Source organism: Sus scrofa, chromosome 17, assembly GCF_054392235.1.
Source record: "Sus scrofa isolate SSC_HxYL_T2T_F1_AM1 chromosome 17, Sscrofa_HxYL_maternal_Yorkshire_Landrace_v2.0, whole genome shotgun sequence".
Lineage (NCBI taxonomy): Eukaryota > Metazoa > Chordata > Mammalia > Artiodactyla > Suidae > Sus > Sus scrofa.
In genome coordinates, this window is record NC_139399.1 from 42,980,234 (window position 1) to 42,997,145 (window position 16,912).

General features: G+C 51.6%; 1 protein-coding gene across 1 annotated transcript; it reads left to right on the plus strand.

The window, feature by feature from the left end:
- Positions 1–11,506: 11,506 nt before the first annotated feature.
- ID1 (inhibitor of DNA binding 1) lies at positions 11,507–12,732 on the plus strand. The gene is given in 2 exon segments (NM_001244700.1): positions 11,507–12,031; positions 12,259–12,732. Coding segments are annotated over 2 exon segments (465 nt in total). The 5' UTR covers positions 11,507–11,608; the 3' UTR covers positions 12,301–12,732.
- The last annotated feature ends 4,180 nt before the right edge of the window (positions 12,733–16,912 follow it).

The following is a 16,912-nucleotide window of genomic DNA, read 5'->3' on the forward strand; positions in this document are numbered from 1 at the left end:
AGGGAGGCTGGGAGCATCAGCATCTCTGGCTCTCAGGCTCAGACCAGCTCCCATTCCTCTGCCCTGGGCAGAGCCCAGATCTGCATTCCTGGGCAGAAGTTCCTGGGGTCTGGGTGGGTGTGGTTGAGTGATTGTGTGTCCTTGGGCCTTATACAGGATTCTGAGTGTGTGCATGTATGTGCGTGTGTGTGCGTGTGTGTGTGTGTGTGTGTGTGTGGGTGGGTGGGTGGGTGGGTGTTGGAGGGAGGTGTCTGCATCTAAAAGGACTTTGGGATGGTAGGAGGAAGTAGGGGTCTTTGAACTGGGGAAGGTGGGTGCTGGTTGAGGATGAGCCAACCAGCTGGTGCACAGGGGAAGCTGGCTGGTTGACTTACATTTGGCTGTTTTCTCTAAGAATGTGGGCACTTGTGTGTCAGCATCTTGGTGTGAGCTGTACTGGTCTGGGTGTGTCTGTTGTGTTTGGTGAATGTGTCTCGTAGTGTAGGGCATCTGTCTGGGTTGTGCTGCTTCTTCTTTTCTTTTTGTCTTTTTGTCTTTTTAGGGCCACACCCCATGGCATATGGAGGTTCCCAGGCTAGGGGACCAATTGGAGCTGTAGCTGTCGGCCTACGCCACAGCCACAGCAATGCCGGATCTGAGCCAAGTCCACAACCTATGCACAGCACATGGCAACACCAGATCTTTAACCCACTGAGCGAGGCCAGGGATCAAACTTACATCCTCATGGATGCTAGTTGGATTTGTTTCCGCTGTGCCACCACGGGAACTCCTGGGTTGTGCTTCTTGGGGGTGGTGTCGTGGTGTATTGATTTAGTGTGGTTCTGTTTGGCCTGACAATTTGGTGTGTTGATGTGTTGCCTCCTCGGTCTCTGTACTTTCGTTGCTGTGTCGGTTGTGGGAATATGGCTTTGGGTTGTGTGCTCTGAGGCCAGTGTGTTGATTGCCTTTATGGTGTGCTGCTGTGTTGTGAGTTTGGCAGGCTGCTCTGTTGGTTGTGTGTATTGAGACATTGGCATCAATAGTGTCAGTATGCACACATGTGCTATGTTGGTCGTGCAGGTGTGTGCCTTTGTGTCACTCGGTGGGTGTGTGTAGCAGTGTGTTCCTGCCACCCTGCAGTTTGGGCCTGCGCTGAGTGACCTAAGACTGGAGGTCCCCGGGCCCTGACTCCACTCCTCCCTTTGGCCCCTGAGACCCCAGAGTAGCAGTGGTCCTTTGTCAGGCCACAGGAAGGTTCCACCCCACCTCCATCTGCAGGGGACCCAGGGAGGGGCCCCGACTGGCAGGCTCCGGTCTCCCTGTCCATTGTTCTGGGGCCTCTTTGGAAAACAGATGGGAAGCAAAAGATGGACTCAAGCCTGGATCCCTCTTCTCCCCATATGACCCAGGAGTCCAGCACAGAACCCCCAGAATGAAGGGCCGAAGACAGATCTAATTTCACAGATGGGGAAGCTGGGGTCCAGAATGGGAAAGGGACTTGGCAGAGGCTGCACAGTTATGATGGACGGATAGCTTGAAGCCCCCACACCCTCATGCACGGGCTCCTCCTGGTTTGGGGAATGAAAAAATGAGACCCCCAAAAGGATACAAAACTGTGTTCTGGCTCCCTTTCTGAGTGCTTTCCATGTGCTAAGTGCTGAAGTGTCATAACCTTATGGGTCAAGTTCAAATTTTGTCCCCATCTGGCACATGAGGTAACTGAGGACCATAAGGTAACAGTTCATTAATTCCACAGAGATTCCTCTAAATAGTACTCTATTCTAAGTACCATGCTGTGTGACCTTGCGTGAGTCACTTACCTTCTCTGTGCTCAGCTCTACTGACACAGCAGTGACAGAAGGAGCTGTGCTTCCTGCCCCCCTGGAAGCCACAGCATGGGGAGGGTGTGGGGGCAGAGGAGGATGGGAATTCCCAAGAAAATAAAGATCATTTCAGAGAGTCTGACATTCTCTGAATAATGGAGACCAGGAGAACGTGAAAGAAGGTGAATAGCCAAAGAGCTTCGAAGAAGAAGACCTCTGAGGAGGTGTCTTTTTACCCTTGGCTTGAAGAATGAGGAGTCTTGTAAAGACCTGGAGGAGTGTTATAGGCAGAGGGAACAGCAGGGGCAAAGGCCCTGAGGTAGGACCACCCTAGTTTAGCAGGAGAGGCCACATGGCTGGTGAGAGCAACGGAGGGGGAGGAGATGCGGCTGGTGGGGTTGGTGGTGCCGGCAGGGGCTGCAGGCCAGGGAAGAGTTTGGATTTTCTGCTCCACGTGCTGGGCAGAGAGGCGTGCTGGCTGAGCACACAGTTCTGGGGGTAGAGTGTGGAGGAGGCGCTTGTAGTCTCCCGTTACAGGGGGGCGGGGACAGCCAGAGCCAAAGGTCTCTCCCCCGCAGCTCCGGCAGTCCCAGCCCAGAGGCGCCAGCCTGGCGGCTGGAAGACAGCGCTGTGGGCACATCTGGGGAACAGCTGCCGGGCCAGGGCCAGGGCCAGAGCGGGTCACGTGGCACAGGCAGGACCGCCCTGGAGCCTACAAGGCCAAGACTCCCGGGAGGTAGGGGCAGTGGGGAATGTGCTGGACATGAGCACGAATCCACAAGGATGCGCCCTGCAGTGTAGACATCATACATGCACACAAGCCCCTCCCAGCCACTGCCTTAGGACACAGACAGCCTAGGTTCAGGACCAGATCCCTGCCGAGTGATCTGAAAGAAGTTAACTCGACTTTTCCAGGCCTCAGTGACCTCGGCTGTAAAGGGGACATAATGTTATCACCCATGTGGTGGGTTGGTTTACTCTCATCATCAAACATTCACTCAGCACCTTCTGTGGGCCAGGCACTGCGCTCACTCAGCCCTGGGTTACAGCAGTGAAGGCGACAGGTCTCTGCCCTCCTGAGCTCCCTGTCTTAGCTTCATACTTGGAACCATGACTCAGAGGGAGCACTTAGAAAATGGGAGCTGTCTGCCTTGAGCACTGGAAACCAAAGGAGGGATGGTAAAGGCAAAAAGGGGGCTGTAGTCAGAGTTCCCATCGTGGCTCAGTGGTTAACGAACCCAGCTAGGATCCATGAGGACACAGGTTCGAGCCCTGGCCTCGCTCAGTGGGTTAAGGATCCAGTGTTGCCGTGAGCTGTGATGTAGGTTGCAGACGTGGCTCGGATCTCGTGTTGCTGTGGCTGTGGTGTAGGCCAGCAGCTGCAGCTCTGATTTGACCCCTAGCCTGGGAATCGCCATATGCCGCAGGTGTGACCCTAAAAAGACAAAAAACAAAAAGTCTGGAGAAAGGGAGCAGCAGTGACAGAGACACGATCACAATAAAGGCTTTCCCGTTCATCATTTCATGGCATCGCTTAGTTCATTCTCACAGCCACTCCGCAGAGACAAGTAAGGTTTTAGGTCCAGTTTACACCTGACGAAACTGAGACACGGCTTGTCCGTGGGAAAGCCAGGATTTGAAGGGGGAAAGGGCTGGTCCCTTCTCCTCTCTGGGCCCCAGTATCCCCATCTGTAAAATGGGGCATTATAATCACGCAGCTGCTGCCAGCCCCCGGGAGCAGCCCTGAAGCTCAGCTGGTGCCAGGTGTGTGTAAGGGCTTCCGGAGAGACAAGTCACGGGAACGTGGGGGTCCATGGAATGAGTCCTCCAAACCTCCTGGCCCCCAAAAGAAGGGACTGTTTGCCTGAGCTGACCTGGTCGTAGGACCAGGAGGCAACTGTTCTCTCAGTTCACACTCCCAAGGAGAGGGCCAGAGAAATGCCCATTTGGCAAAAATATAAACAGGCGGTCGGAGTTCCCGTCGTGGCACAGTGGTTAACGAGTCCGACTAGGAACCATGAGGTTGCGGGTTCGGTCCCTGCCCTTGCTCAGTGGGTTGACGATCTGGCGTTGCCGTGAGCTGTGGTGTGGGTTGCAGACGCGGCTCAGATCCTGTGTTGCTGTGGCTCTGGCGTAGGCCGGTGGCTACAGCTCCGATTGGACCCCTAGCCTGGGAACCTCCATATGCCGCGGAAGCGGCCCAAAGAAATGGCAAAAAAAAAAAAAAGACAAAAAAAAAAAAAAAAAAAAAAAAAAAAAAAAAAATAAACAGGCGGTCTTTGGTCTTTATTTAAACTCCTTGTCAGGCCTTAAAAATGCAAGAGATAAAAACCAGTGTCTGGGAGGACTGAACGTTTTCTGGAGTGACATGAAGCCAGCGTTTCCCCACAGGCTTAGGCTGGGTATGTATTATGGGGGGGTGTCGTTATTTCATCTGGGAAGTTTGAGGGGAACACAGTGAAGGGAATATTTCAAGGGGTGTGAAAGACCATCTTTTGGGGCTCGCTAACTCCCCCTGCCCCAGAAGCAAAACTACAACTGAATGGGTCCCCAGGGGGTCTGGCCTAGGAGTGAACAGATGCTATTACTATCTACTGTTTAGTGGGGACCTACTATGTGCCTACACCACACTAGAAGCTTTGCAAGCCTAATCTCAGTGACTCCTTTAAATAACCTAAAGAGGTAGGAGCTCTTACTTCATTTTGCCCATGAGGAAGCAGAGGCTCAGAGAGGTGAAAGGGTCTTGCTCTAGGTCACACAGTATAACAAGGATTTAAATCCTGAGCTGTTGGACCCCAAGCCCCAGCCCTTTCCCCTATTCCACAGCCAACTGTCTCTCCTCACATTGTCAAAGCCTTACATGCCCCCAAGTGTCTTCATTCAGGCCTTTTCTCCTTGTGCTTTTCCCACAAAAAGTGCCCACAGGGTAGGTCACCTCCTCTAGGAAGCCTCCCTGATTTCCTCCAACGTAGAACTCAGCCTTGCTTTGTGTGGCTAAGGCGCCTATCAGGCAATTTTCATAAACAGTCTTGATCTGGCTCACACAGGACCAGAGGAGGTGGACACTCATGAATGTTAAGTGCAGTTAACTAATGGAGGTCCTTTTTTTTTTTTTGGCTGGTCCTGTACCATGTGAAAGTTCCCGGGCCCAGGGATCAAATCCACGCCACAGCTGTAACCAGAGCCACAGCAGTGACAATGCTGGTTCCTTAACCTACTGAGCCACAAGGGAACTCCTGCAAAATGTCTCTGACGTTCCGCTTCATCCTAATCAGCTGTGGGGCCAGAGGGAGTTATACTAAACATTTTGAGCTGGCTTTGTATTACAAAGAGTATTATATGAATACACTTCTGTCTAGGAATTCCTCGGTTGCTGCTGGGGCACATGTTCAGTCCCTGGCCCGGGAACCTCCACATGCTGAGGGTGTGGCCAAAAACAAATACACTTCTCTTTAAAAATATATTCAAGAAATATCCGTGTGTAATGGATCATAGATAGACCTTAAAACAATAAAGCTTCTGGAAAGTAAAAGAGAAAAGCTTTCTCCTCCTGGGTGGGGCAGAGATTTTTTAGATATGACAAGAAAACCATGATTCATAAAATTAAAAATTGATAAATTGGACTTCATCAAATTTAAAACTCTTCTGCTTTTCAAAAGATACCATTAAGGAGGGAGCTCCTACTGTGGCACAATGTGAATGGCAGCATCTTGGGAGCGCTGGGACACAGGTTTGATCCCTGCCTGGCATAGTGGGTCAGAATCTGGCATTGCTACAGCTGCGGCTCAGGTCAAGACTATGGCTCAGATCCGTTCCCTGGCCTCGGAGCTCAGGACTAGACTAGACACAAACTGGAGATAACAGTCATAGATCATATATCTGATAAATTCTTTGTATTCAAAATATAGAATGAACTCTCAAACTCAATAATAAGTGAACAACAACCAAATTAAAAGCAATGGACAGGAGTTCTTGTCGTGGCACAGGGGAAACAAATTCGACTAGGAACCATGAAAGTGCAGGTTCCATCCCCGGCCTCGCTCAGTGGGTTGAGGATCCGGCATTGCCGTGAGCTGCAGTGTAGGTCACAGACGTGGTATGGATCTGACGTGGCTGTGGCTGTGGCTGTGGCTGTGGCCGGCAGCTGTAGCTCCGATTGGACCCCATATACCATGGGTGCAGCCCTAAAAAGACAAACGACAAAAATAAATAAATAAATAAATAAATAAAATAAATGAACAAAAGATTAAAGTGTGGCACTAGAGATCCTTGTGACAGAATTCCTGTGTCTTCACTCGGCTGGTGGTACATGAATCTTCACATGTGGTAAAACTGCAAAGAACTAATTCTCTTGCAGAGCAGTGGGTTAAGGATCCGGTGTTGTCACTGCAGCATTTCTGGTCGCTGCTGTGGCACGAGTTCGATCCCTGGCCCAGGAATTTCTACATGCCATGGGCTTAGCCAAAAAAAAAATGGAAAGGAAAGGAAAAAAATTGCATAAAACTAAACACACACACACACACACATACACATACGTGTGTGCCTGGAAATCAGATGAAATCCGAATTTCATTAGAAATCAGGTAAAATCCTGTAATATTTTGCTGTAGTTATGCAAGATGTTACCATTAGGGAAACTGGGTGAAGGATATAAGGGGTGCATCATTTCTTACTACTGCATGTGAGTCTGTAATTATCCAAAAAAAAATTTTTTTTTGGCTGCACCCTTGACATGCAGAATTTCGGAGATCAAACTCATGCCATAGCTGTAACTGGAGCCACAGCAGTGACAACACTAGATCCTTAACTCACTGAGCCATGAGGGAACTCCTCCAAATAAAATTTTTTTCTTTGCTTTTTAGGGCTGCGCCTGTGGTATATGAAAGTTCCCAGGCCAGAGGTCGATTCGGAGCTACAGTTGCCAGCCTACACCACAGACACAGCAATTCGGGATCCTCAACCCACTGATCAAGGCCAGGGATCCAACCCGAATCTTCATGGATCCTAGTCAGGTTCATTAACCGCTGAGCCATGAAGGGAACTCACAGAAATAATTTTTAATGAGCAAAAGAAGTGCATATCTTGGAGTTCCCATCATGGCACAGCGGAAACAAATCTGACTGGTGTCCATGAGGATGCAGGTTTGATCCCTGACCTCACTCGGTGGGTTAAAGATCTGGCATTGCCGTGAGCCGTGGCGTAGGTTGCAGATGTGGCTCAGATCTGGCGTTGCTGAGGCTGTGGTGTAGGCCAGTGGCTACAGCTGATTCAATCCCTAGCATGGGCAGCTCCGTATGTCGCAGAAAAAGAAAAAAAAAAAGGATATACTGTATACATTATAGACTATAGATACTATTCTAATAGAGTCAAATTTAGAAAATACAAACTGATCTATGGAGTGCCAGGGCACAGGGTGGAAGGGGAGGTGGGGAGGGATGCCAAAGGGCAGATGAAAACTTTTAAGGATGATGAAGTATATGATTTTCTTAAATGTGGTAATGGTGCATGAGTACATATGTAGGTCAAAACTTACCAGATTGGAGAAATTTTTCATTTTTTTTCACCTCACCCACATCATGTAGAAATTCCTGGTCTGGGGATCGAATCCACACTGATCGAATCCACACTACAGCAGTGACTCAAGCCACAGCAGTGACAGCACTGGATCCTTAACCCTCGGAGCCACCAGGGACACTTTATTTATTTATTTATTTATTTATTTGCTTTTTAGGGCTGAACCCACGGCATATGGAGGTTCCCAGGTTAGGGGTCTAATTGGAGCTACAGCTGCAGGCCTTTGCCACAGCCACAGCAATGCCGGATCCGAGCTGTGTCTGCGACCTACACCACAGCTCACAGCAACACCGGATCCTTAACCCACTGAGCAAGGCCAGGGATGGAACCGGCAATCTCATGGTTCCTAGTTGGATTCATTTCCGCTGTGCCACGATGGGAACTCCCACGGACACTTTAATTATATGCAGTTTGTGTGTGTCAATTACACTTCAATAACACTGTTTAAAAGAGAAATGAGGAGTTCCTGTTGTGGCTCAGCGGGCTAAGAACCCATCGAATATCCATGCCAAAGTGTGTTCCATCCCTGGCCTTGCTCAGCAGTTTAAAGATCCTGCATTGCAGTGGGCTGTGGTGTAGGTCACAGACGCAGCTTGGATCCTGTGCTGCTGTGGCTGTGGTGTAGGCCAGCAGCTGCAGCTCCGATTTGACCCCTAGCCTGGGAACTTTCATATGCTGCTGGTGCGGCCCTAAAAAGAAAAAAGTAAATAAATAAAGAGAAATGAAATACTTCTCTGAAGATCATCCAATTTCATGTTGCTCTCCTTCCCTTCTCACTCCTCTTCACAGTGCTGACATTAACAATTTGCTGTTTATCCTCCTTTTTTTCTTTCTAATGTTTTTTTATTTTATGGCCATACCCGCAGCATAGGGAAGTGTCTCCCCCCCCCCCCCCCCCCCCCCCCCGCCACTGACTGAATCCACAAAGCAGCTGCAGCAACACCAGATCCTTTAACCTGGGGATTGAACCCATACCTCCACAACCTGAGGCACTGGAGTTGGATTCTTAATGTCCTGTGCCACATTGGGAACTCCTTTAATATCTTTTAACTGAGTTGGAATTTAAATACAATGAAAGCCACAAAAGTATATAATTCACACTTCATCATGACAGAACGTTTCCATCCCTCCAGAAAGGCCCTCCCTCTCCCCCCCCCCGTACCCCCTTCCCTGGCAACTCTCACCTTCCATTTCCCGGAGGCAACCACTATTCTGATTTCTTCCCCTAGGTTAGTTGTGCTTCTTTTTAAAAATTAAATTTTTTTTTTTTTTTTTTTTTTTTTTTTTTTTTTGCTTTTTAGGGCCATACCTGCAGCATATGGAAGTTGGCAGGCTAGGGGTCTAATCAGAGCTACAGCTGCCAGCCTACACCACAGCCACAGCCACTGCCACGTGGGATCTGAGCCATGTCTGTGATCTATACCACAGCTCACGCTCATGGTCATGCAGGATCCTTAACCCATTGAGCGAGGCCAGGGATTGAACCCGCATCATCATGAATACTTGTGGGGTTCACAACCCAACGAACCACAAAGGGAACTCCTAGTTGTGTCTCTTAGGATTTCATAGAAGAGAAATCATACAGTGTTGTCTTGGAAATTGTGTGTGTGTGTTTTCTTTGCTTGTTTGTTTGGCTGTGCCAGGGGCATGCAAAAAGTTCCAGGGCCAGGGATTGAACCTGTACCACAGCTGCAACCAGAGCCACAGCAGTGACAAAGCCGAATCTTTAAGCTGCTGTGCCACCAAAGGAACTCCTCTCTTGTTTTAAATTCATTTCCAGATACACATGGGTTCTATCTTGACCCAAGTCTAACACTTGTTTTCTCCAGTAACAGTAGGAACTAGATACCTCTCAGAGCCACATTTCCCACCTGCTGCAGAGCCAGTCCTCTGGCAGCGATGTTCCATTCCTAGTTTATACCATGTTGACGTTTAGGTTGTTTCAACTTCTCCCCTTGCAAGTACCTCAGTGAAACTTGCTGAGCAGACATCTTTTGTGTCGGTGGATGTCTGTAGGGTTCTCTGGAATTGATTACAGCAGGTAGAATTGCTGGTCAATTAATACATACTAGGTAACGAAGTAATATTTTAATTCCCTCTAGTTGGTCATTATCCATCCAATTCTTTAGCAATTCTTGTGCTTGGCAAAATGTTCTCTCCAAATCATTAAAATATTGCTAAACATGGCCTAGGGAGTTTGGGGGTAGGGTGGGGAGCTGGTTAAGGGGATGAGGAGTTCAGGTAATTAATTAGTGATCTCTCTTCTTTGAAGCTGATCTCAGGATCAGCTTTCTTGGTTTCCAGAAGGGGAGACAGGGGGGGGGCTGGTTTATTGCCACCTCCTGCAAACTTCTGTGGGAAAAGAAAACCTGCTGATACTTAGTAATTTAACTGCGGGAGGAGGAGGGTCCATAATAACATCTTCTACATGAGCACAGAATTTTAGCCCTGCTAATGCTGTGTGACCTTGGTGATTCTTCTAAGTCTCAGTTTCCCTGCCTCTGGCCTAGCCAGGGCTCAGGAGGCTGACTGCTTAGCCGGGCAGGAAGGAAATGCATTACAATAAAGTGCCCTTGCTGTAATAATGCACCCATTACAACAGGTTCTGGCTTCCGGAAAGCTTTTTGAGCCTCAGTTTCTTCCTTTGTATAAAGAAATCAAACAGCTCCTCTCTTTAGAGTCGTGGGAAGGGTTACAGAAGATAGAGAAAGCAAACTCTCCACACAGCGCCTGGCATCATGTAAGAACGCGACATATCGTCACCTTTGTCATAATTATCGAAATACCTGGCAGATATTAGGGCTCAGAGAGGGCCAGAGACGCCAACTAAATTCACTCAGAAGCGGAGTTAGAATCCGAACTCTTTCCGCAGGCGGGAGCGGAGAACTAGAGGTGGGAGGGGGAGGTGAAGAAGCCTCCGTAGCGTCGCGAGCTGGAGGCCGGGGGGGGGGGGGGGGGGGTCGGAATCCCCAGGTGTGGGGCGGCGAGGTAAGGTGACCCTTGCCCAGCGACCGCACCCGCGAGGAGAGCATTCCCAGGCCTCCCACCCGAGGTCCGCAGGTGACTGGCGGGGGTGAGGGTGGGGGGTAGCGGAGGAGCGCCTGGGCCGGGTTTGCCGTCTCCATGGCGACCGCCCGCGCGGCGCCAGCCTGACAGCCCGTCCGGGTTTTATGAATGGGTGACGTCACGAGCCTGGCGTCTAACGGTCTGAGCCGCTTGTTCAGACGCTGACACAGACCAGCCCGGGGAGTAGGGGGGAGACTCGAGCTCCGCAGCTGGCGCGCCGTGGGAGGGAGACCCTGATCCGAGGTCTTGAGGGGGGGCGGGGGGAGTCAAAAAGGGAGAAAAAAATTAAAATCGCTTAATGATGCAGATTTGGGGAAATTTTGCAGGGGGCTGCAAATTCAGGGGAGAATCAGGGAAGTCAGTCCACTCTGGACGCCTTCTGTCTTGCTCAGGTCCTAGAGGCCCAGCCCCCAATCCTGGAGAAAGACTTTCCAGAATTAATTGCTCCCATCCCGAGGGGCCTGGGTAAGGCCGCCTGGTCCCAAGAACATTAACCAGCAATGTTCTCTGGGAATTGGGAAAGGGAGACCGACCCAGGATGAGGGGGGTGGGGGGCAGAGTGTAAAGGAGGGCTCGATTTAAATTTCGGCTCAAATATTCCGGAGATCAGGGTCTCAGAGGCAATCTTCCAGTAGGGTCCAGTAGCCCAACCTCTAGTACTGGGCTCTCTGGGCGACCCAGGGCCAGCTGCTGCTCCATCGGGTCCTCAGTTTCCCTCATCTGTAAAATGGGGCTGGAAAGGTGAGAAAAAGTATCTGGTAAAATTGATTCTTGGAATCTTTTGGTTATAGGTAATACCGATTTAGACTTCTTCCTAAGGAGCTCAAGGTATCCCTCGCCTCCGCTAGCCACCCTGCCCCGTGCCCTCCCACCCACTCTGTTCTTGAGACTCGGGTCCCCTCTCCACGCGGGCGAGGGTGCTCTAGTAGAGCAGGAGGCGGGACCTAGAAGCGCGCTAGGCCTCGCCTCCAGACCTCCCATTGGCTATTTTTGAACATCTGAGCCCGCCCCCAGGGGATGGGCCGCGGCGACTTTATAAAAATCGGGCGGCGGGGCTCGCCTCGCACTTTTCACGGCAGTCTCTCTACCGCTGCGATCTCGCCCTAGAGCCCAGGAGTCCGCCTCCTCTGTCCGCTTCGGTTTATCTCTCACCCCGACGCAAAAATCATGAAGGTCGCCAGTGGCAGCGCCACGGCCACCGCGGGCCCCAGCTGCGCGCTGAAGGCCGGCAAGACGGCGGGCGGCGCGGGCGAGGTGGTGCGCTGCCTCTCCGAGCAGAGCGTGGCCATCTCGCGCTGTGCGGGTGGCCCCGGGGCACGCCTGCCTCCCCTACTCGACGAACAGCAGGTGAACGTGCTCCTCTACGACATGAACGGCTGCTATTCTCGCCTCAAGGAGCTGGTGCCCACTCTGCCCCAGAACCGCAAGGTGAGCAGGGTGGAGATCCTCCAGCATGTCATCGACTACATCTGGGACCTGGAGTTGGAGCTGAACTCGGAATCCCAAGTTGGGACCCAAGGCGGCCGGGGACTCCCCGCCCGGGCTCCGCTCAGCACCCTCAACGGCGAAATCAGCGCCCTGGCGGCAGAGGTGAGATCCTAGTTGGAGCCCGAGATCATGTTTCTTCTACAGGTGGGGAACCTGAGGCTCAAATAAGGAGGGAGGGCTTGACCCTATGTTCGCCCTATCCCTTCGGGCTCCCAGTTATGCAAAGATGCCCAAGGAGATGCCACCTCGTGTCCCCCGGGGAAGGAGGGCTTGCAATCTTGTCCCCTCCAATCTGCCCGTCTCACCTTTTCTCTTTCTTCGTTTCACAGACAGCATGTGTTCCAGCGGACGATCGCATCTTGTGTCGCTGAAGCGCCGCCCTTGGGGACCTGCGGACCCCAGCCCTCCAGGGGGCGAGAGAAATCAGTGTTCTCTGGTCCTTCCAAGCACCTCGCCATAGCTGGGGAGGAACAAGACAGATCGGCGACTGTTGGGCGCTTGCTAGATCCAGCCCAGGGCTGGGGGTACTGATGAGGGCAGGCTGACCCTCCCTTCTCACTCACCAGCCACCAGAGACTTGGGGGAGTTCCCCCCATGTGTTTCTATTTTTTGAAAAGCAGACATTTTAAAAAATGGTCACGTTTGGTGCTTCTCAGATTTCTGAGGAAATTAATTGCTTTGTATTGTATATTACAATGATCACCGACTGAGAATATTGTTTTACAATAGTTCTGTGGGGTGTTTTGTTTTATTTTTTTGGTTGTTGTTGTTATTATTAAACAAATGCCTTAGATGTTGGTAAAGCTGCAATGACTTCTTGGATTGAGGGGATGGGCCTGGGCTGGGGGGTGACCCTTGACCCTTTTCATAGCTGCTGCTGGGGGGGAGGGGATTGGAAGGCCACATCTGGACTGTGCTTTTACCGACCTGAAATGAGTGTTTCCGGTGTCTTTAAAGTCTATTCTCTTCCACCACCACCCCCATCCCTGGCTATTTCCCTGCTCCCCAGTGTCATAAAATTAAATCCTCTAGACCTGTAGGGTTTCTCAAAGTGGTCATTGGACCATCTGGGTCACCTGGGGAGGTTGTTAAAATGCAGATAAACCTGCCGGGGCTCCCTCTGGGTTGAAGAGTATTATGTTGGAGAGCCAGGTCACTGGACCACCTGCATCTTGGCTGAGAGGGGGGAAGTGAGACCCAGAGAAAAGGGACTTGCCCAGAGCCTCGGCTTGTCTGGGTCAGGACTCCCTTCTTGCCCCATTCCCCAGTAGGAGGTACTTTCCCCTTGGGCTGAACCCTGGATCCCAGCAGGCTGCCCTGGGGCTCCAGGCCTGTCCAAGTGGGTGAGCAAGTTGGCAGGGCCAGCCTGGGCACAGCTGCTGGGCCACCTGCTCTGGGTCTGGACTTGGCCCCCTCACCCTGGACTGGCTATGCCAGCAGCTCACAGACCTCTCCTCCAGGGTTCCTGTGTGGGCCCTGAGGAGGTGTGGGCGAGTCAGTCCCCAGCTCCTAAGCAGGAAAAAGGTGTCATTGGCAAGGACCTATCTGCCTGGACATGTGTTCGTACTCCTGGGGGAGTGCGTATGGGTGTCTGGGCCTGTGTGTGTGACATGCGTGAACTGGTAGTTACCCAGTGGGGGTGGGTCCTCTGTTGGTGTGCAGGCCTGGGGGTATGGATGTGGATCCACAGGGGGATGTGTGCAAAGGGCAAATGTGAGCACATGCGTCCTACCTCCAGCTGTTTGGGCTTGTGTGTTCTGCTGAAATGCAGTGTGTGCCTCTCTTCACCGGTCTGGCTTGATGGATGGGCTTGTGTGTCTGGGGGCTGCAGAACCACAGTGGGCTTCTAAATGTGTTCTGTAGATTGGCTGACATTCCTGGGTCTCTGCTGATCTGGGGGTGAGGAGGTGGGGGTGGGAGAAGCTTTATTCAGGCAAACCCTTCCTCAAAATTTCAAGTACCAACTTTCCAGGCAATTGTTAGCTCTCTGGGGACACAGGGAGAAACAGCCCCAGAAAAGGCAAAGAACTTGGCCCAGAGAGGGTAAGCACTCTTCTTCTTCTTCTTTTTTTTTTTTTTTTTTTTTTTTTGTCTTTTTTGCCTTTTCTAGGGCCACTCCCGCAGCATATGGAGGTTCCCAGGCTAGGGGTCTAATCGGAGCTGCAGCCACTGGCCTACGCCAGAGCCACAGCAACGCGGGATCCGAGCCGTGTCCTCGACCTACACCACAGCTCACGGCAACGCCGGATCCTTAACCCACTGAGCAAGGCCAGGGATCGAACCCGCAACCTCATGGTTCCTTGTCGGATTCGTTAACCACCGAGCCACGATGGGAACTCGGAGGACTCTTCATGTGTTTTGTCAATAAATAGAATAAAAGACATAGCACCTAGCACCATGACCCTGAGTGTACTCTCAACCCTTGACGTAAAGGAGTTCGTGGATCCCCATGGGGCTAAAGGCAGGATTCCGAATAATAATAATAGCAAGGACTATCATCTGCTGAGCACTAACATTAAGCCAGGTACCACCCCCTCTTCCCGAGCGCATTACAGACGTTATCAAAGAGCCCAGTATTTGGAGGTAAAGTATGTCCTTTGCCTCTGCCCTCTCAACACGCCACCCAGCTGCTGTGCTATAGCGTTAACTTCACAGAATTGTGTTGTAGAGAAGAAATGAAATACAGCACTTAGCATGTAGTGGTTGATAGCTATAAATTATCATTATTAATTGTCGCCTGTGTGTCCTTGCCGTGTCCTCAGAGGCGCACGTGTGCACCCACTCCCTCCCGCGTCCTCGCCCCCGCCCCGCTGCGGGCCAGCCCACCCACCGGGACGTGGGTGTGTCCCCGCGCGGCCTCCCCCCACGGCAGGGCCCTTTTCCAGCAGAGGAAGGGGCTGTGCCGGGGGAGGGGGGGCACCTCCCCCGCCGTTCAGGCACCCTCTGCCTTCCACGTTTCCCTCTTTTCCCCTTTGGCCCGGGCCCAGCCCATCTGGAGGCCGGCTCGGCGGCGGCCTGGGAGCGTTTCCATCAGCTGGGCCCGAGGAATGCGGAGCTATTTAACCTGAGCATCCCCAGGTGTACGGAGGCGCCTGGCTGTCTGGGGCCCGCAGCCTTTGGCACGGCCGCGCTAGACAAACAGCGCGCCGCCCCCGCCCTGCCCCTCCGCCTGCAGCTGCAGCCGGGCCTGGGAACGGGCGGGCGCCGGCGGCTTGCATAAGAGGCCCGGCCCGCGGAGGGAGGAGGGGGGGACCAGGGCCGCCAGGGGTGTGAGAGCCGGGGTGTGTGTGTGTGTGTGTGCGTGCAAAACCCTGGTGTGAGAGCCGGGGTGTGTGTGTGTGTGTGCGCGCGCGCAAAACCCTGCTCTTTTCGGGGTGTGTGTGTGTGTGTGTGTGTGTGTGTGTGTGTCTGTCTGTCTCTCTGTGTAGCGCGCAAAACCCTGCTCCTTTCGGCCCGGCTTGGGAAATCATTAACTCCTTAACCCTCCCGGACAGGGAGCGGCGGAGCTGGGGGTGAGGGGGCGGGAAGGCCACAGAGAAAAACCGGGACAAAGTTCCTTGGGCCTTGGACCCTGCCTCTCCAGGGCTGTGGCCCCCAGACTTGGAGTTTTTCTTTTCTTTCTTTCTTTTTTCTTTCTTTCTTTTTTTTTTTAATGAAAGCTGCAGCGTTTATTTCAGGTTCTCTCTTTTTTTGTTGTTTTTGTTTTTGTTTTTTTTTCTTTTTTGCCACACAGGCAGTCTGTGGGAATTCCTGGGCCAGGGATTGAACCTACGCTGCACAACAGCAACCGGAGCCACAGCGGTGAGAACGCAGGAGCCTCAACCCGCTAGGGCATCAGAACTCCCAGTTTCTCTTTTCTTTAACAAACACTTCTAGAGCCCTTATTATGTGCCAGGTACTATACTAAACCCTTAAAATTAATTTACTTAATCCTTTCCACAGCGGTGAGGGCTGTGCTCTGATACATTCATTTTAATAATAACAGGAGCAGCAACAACAGTAATAATAGGCTAACATTTTTAGGAGGGAGCCTCATAGAGCACAGCTTCTGCATCAGCCTTGAGGCTCCGCCCTTCATCTGTCTGAGCCTCTGTTTTCCCATCTGGAAAATGGGCTCCAGGACCTCAGCCTCAAGGATCGGTTGAAGGGATGCACAGGGCTGGTGACTGGCCAAGTGTAGTCACTTGGTGTAAAATGTAAAATGTTTTGAGCCCTCGCTAAGGGGATTGTCTCATGAGACCTATCGGGCGTGTGAACCCATTGTTCTTCCTACATTTCAGATGAGAAAGGGGAGGCATCAGAAAGGTGAGGTGACCCACCTAAGGCCACCTGGGTATTCTGGCTTAGAATTTTCTGGAAATTAGTCTTCTGAGGGACTTCACATTCCCATCTGTGGTATATGGAGGTTCCAAGGATAGGCGTCGAATCAGAGCTGTACCCACTGGCCTACACCACAGCAATGCGGGATCTGAGCCATGTCTGTGACCTACACCACAGCTCACAGCAACACCAGATCCTTAACCCACTGATCGAGGCCAGGGATTGAACCCGCATCCTCACAGATACTAGTCAGATTCGTTTCTGCTGAGCCAAGATGGGAACCCCTGTTTCATCTTATTTCTTCTAATAGAAATCACACCGGGTCATGATATACTTTTGCTTATATAGTTTTGTTTTAAATATGTACACTGGATGGAGCTCCTGTCTTGTTGGCGTTGCCGTGAGCTGTAGTGTAGGTTGCAGACACGGCTCAGATCTGGCGTTACTGTGGCTCTGACATAGGCCAGCAGCTACAACTCCAATTAGACCCCTAGCCTGGGAACCTCCATATGCCGCAGGTGTGGCCCCCCCCCAAAAAAAGACAAAAATAAATAAATAAATATGTACACTGGAAAAATGCAAGACATGATACATATCACAATTTTTGTAACTCTTGGTTTGGCTTTTTTTTTTTTTCCCTGCCCCTGTGGCATATGGAGTTTC